Source organism: Athene cunicularia (assembly GCF_003259725.1).
Source record: "Athene cunicularia isolate RWA chromosome 11 unlocalized genomic scaffold, athCun1 chr11_part2, whole genome shotgun sequence".
Classification (NCBI taxonomy): domain Eukaryota; kingdom Metazoa; phylum Chordata; class Aves; order Strigiformes; family Strigidae; genus Athene; species Athene cunicularia.
The window spans coordinates 1,400,545-1,404,061 of NW_020799114.1; the positions used below are offsets into that span (position 1 = coordinate 1,400,545).

The 3,517-nt window shown below is 52.3% G+C and overlaps 1 protein-coding gene across 1 annotated transcript in view; it reads right to left on the reverse strand.

Annotated features, from left to right (window-relative positions):
* Window positions 1–1,169: 1,169 nt before the first annotated feature.
* Window positions 1,170–3,517, reverse strand: part of SPG7 (SPG7, paraplegin matrix AAA peptidase subunit) — a 30,605-nt gene continuing 28,257 nt past the window's right edge. Inside the window, exon 16 of the mRNA XM_026857040.1 lies at window positions 1,170–1,846. Within this exon, the coding sequence (XP_026712841.1) occupies window positions 1,637–1,846 (210 nt within the window). The 3' untranslated portion in view covers window positions 1,170–1,636. The remainder of the gene's footprint in view (window positions 1,847–3,517) is intronic.

Sequence of the window (3,517 nt, forward strand, 5' to 3'; positions counted from 1 at the left end):
GGGGGGGGCCCTGTCCCCCTCCACACCCCACAGCTGGGCCCCTGCTCCAGTTTAGGGTGGGCGGCAGCATCTCCCCTGGGGGGACCACCACCCACCTCGGCCCGGCTGCCGCTGCATGCCACCAGCCAGCACGGCCACGCCAGCCCCTCCACCGCGGAGCCTGCAGCGTCCCACAGCGTCCCAGCACCGCTACAACCACCGTCCTCGGCTCCACCAAACTGAATCCTTCCAGGAAAGGGTTTATTCAAACAGCCCAGAACACAGCCATGTTTTTTTTAAAAAAAAAAACCATAAAAAAATTCAAAGAACACTTTAATTTGCTGTTGGAAAAAATCAAAGAATGAACTTGTGAAGAAACAAACATGTTTAGGAGAAAAAAACCCAACCGAAACTTACAGGCAGTTGCCTCCCAAATGTAGAAAACCCACTTCTGCCCCTGAATGTGAGGGAAATCACCCCACCCGCACTGAGACACCCCAGGGAGGGCCCGAAGCTGTGGGACAGAGGTGGGACAGGGGACAGGACACCTTGCAGAACGTCCTCCCCCCCGTCACCAGGGGAGAGGAGAGGCTCTGCTCCAGCCTGACAGAGTTGGAAGCTGCCAGAGCCCGGGCTGGGGTCTTTCAGGTCACAGACAATCCTCAGAGTAACTCAAAGCAATAATCTTTCCTAAAGGATTAACCCAGCCTGAGCACACCAGGCACTAATGATTTTAATGCTTTCCCTGATGAACAGCAGACAACTACGTCAGCACAGCTTGTTCTGGGAGAGCCGTGAGGATGGAGCCGGAGGAGATGCCGGGTTTTTCCTGAGGCTCCTCCAGGGACACCCCAGCTTCTGCTCCCACTCCGAACCAGCAGCACGACCCAACACTCTTCCAACCTCTAAAATCAGAACCACTCTCTGCACTGCTCATTTTCAACATCATGAAACCCACTATGGTGGGTTGTGCACATGTTTTCTTCAAATATTTTTTGCTCTAAAAAACAAATGTAAGCTATTGGCCAGGGAGAAGAAAGCTCATCTTGGGCAACTTCATTGCTATAATAAGCTTCAGATGTGTCAAAACACATATCCACATCTTGACACATTCCACAGACACAGCAGCACATTGTGGACAGTTTATTCTAGCAAATTTTGCTTGTTCAGGTTTTTGGTAGTTTTTTTGGGGTTTTTTTTAATGTTCAGCAGCAGAGGTGATCAAAGGTTACAGCAGAGTCGCACAAGAACTACAGCACCTCAGCCTCGCAGGGGGGGTCACTGAAGGGGACGTTCCCGCTCCTGCCATGTCACACAGCACAGCGAGAGGTGGCTTACAAGGACTCCACAGGATCTTTCACCCTCAGGAACATGTACACCACTCCTGTGTACGAGAAATCTTTCCAGCAGATTAGACTTACCCAACTCCTAATCACTACTACCCTGCTGAGAAGCAATTTCAAAATTCTAAGGAGTTCTCCTTCCTGCAGGAAAAAGCTCATTAAAAGAGCTGATGTAGCCATCCCTTAATTTTTGGTAATGGCAGCACAGAGGTTCCCTGCTCAGTCATCCTTGATTCTGGAGCTGAAAAGGGAAAGGGTCTGTGTCCAAGAGGAAGCCTCTGGAGTCCTCCTGTTCCACATCAGAGGAGTAGGCTTCATACTGGTCTCAGGCGTGGTTCTTCCTCCTCCTCATGGTTTGGTGGCTGCTGGGGCATTTCTTCGTCTCTTGTGTCTTGCTTGTCTCTCTCTGCCTGAAGCCAGCTCTGAGGAGCTATCATTTTCTTTGGCCCATAGGGTGGAGGCCCAATCAAAGCTTCAATGTCATCATAATTTATCACTTCTTTCTCCAGGAGGGCATGAGACAGCTAGAAAGAGTAAATAAGGCATAATGAGGCGCAGGCGTTCGAAAACGACCTCTCTGAACTGATCTGAACTCTCCCTGCCAGCTCAGCAGCTGGAGGCAGCGCGTGCTGCAGCCCACGAGGAGCAGCCCCCTGGCCACCACACCATGGGTGGGGGGACCCGAGCGCCTGCTGGAGCCAGGACAAACTTCTCCAAGCTGCCGGCTGCCTTCACAAGAGTGTGTTTGGCCAGAATATGACTAGAAGCAGTAAAGCTTCAGGGAATGATTCTGCGAGTTGGAACTGCAGGAACAATTAGAGACGTGCCTTTCCTGCCACTGTCGCTGCACCTGTAGCTCTAAGATGCCAAAGCGGCAGCAAATGAGAGCAGTCAGACCCGCGCCCCTCCCCGTACACACAGCGCTAAGAAAGAGCCGTCTGCTCCCGCAGGCAGGGGCTGGAGGTCGTCACAAGCTCCTCTCCAGAAAAAGCTGAGCTCTCCGGCCACTCTGCCAGCAGAAGGACAGCGCTTGAGCAGCAGGTGGTTGTCAAGCAGCTCAGTTCTGCTGACAAGATGCGACACGCTGGCCTGACAACTGAAACATTTACTCTGTAGGTAGTTTGGCTGAACTTAAAAGTTTTTCTGTGATGAGCCTCTAGCAAACATCTGATTGCTGTTAAATGAAAGCATCGGAACAGAGGAGGCCTGCAGAGAGGAGACCCTCTCACCACGCCTGCCTTCAGAGCACTGTCCCGGGGCCGGGGCTGCGGTACGGCCAACAGCAGGGTGTCCGAGCCAGCAAGCTCTGACTACCTTACCGTGCACAGGAGGCCTGCAGTTGCATAGCTGAAGGGTTTCTTTAGTTGTTTAAAAACAGGATTTAAGGAAAAGGATTGTCTTGTTTGCAAAGCATGCAACACTAAGTTGACTCCTGGTCATTCTGGATGTTAGGGACTGGATTTCTGAAGGAAAGATCAAGTAGATACGTGGGGTGCTGTGACCTAAGTGTGGCTCAGTCTGGAGTGATAGGTACAGGGCTCCTGGCAGAGAGGTGGGGACATGCCCGGGTGACTGGCTGGGGGACTGTCAGAACACAAAGGGGAAGAGGCAAAGCTGTACCTCTGCAACAAGGATTCCTTGGTACAGGAGGTATCAAGGAGCTGGCAGGTGAAAACTGCCTGGAGTCACCAGAAAGCATCAACCAGCACCAGTCAGACAGGTCCCATATTCTATCACCAAAGCCAGAAACCGTCCATCTGATTCCTGTGGATCTGCAGGACCCGGAAGGATGAGCTGTTCCTGCCTCCACAGGCTTCACAAAAAGGGTCACCGTCTGCTCTCCAGGAAATCGCACCGCCAAGAGGCTAGCGGAGAAGCGCAGGGAGGGACACAAATCTGAGCTTTGATGGCTTCCACAGAGCAGCACTCCTACTCCTCTACCCTGCAAATACCAGCTGGTGTCAGGAGGCAGACTACTTGCTGTTGGAAAAGGCACACATTGCTCCCTGTGCCTGCTCCTAATCTGGGGGATATGCACCAAACAGTCACTTGTTCACGACACGAGCCCCAGCACTCCCACTACAAGACTTTCTAGGACCAGAGACACTGCCACAGCTGAGCTACAGAGCACAGAAAGCAGCAAGGCAAAAAAGCCAGTTAAAAAACCCAAAACCCACAAACAACCCCCCCCCCCC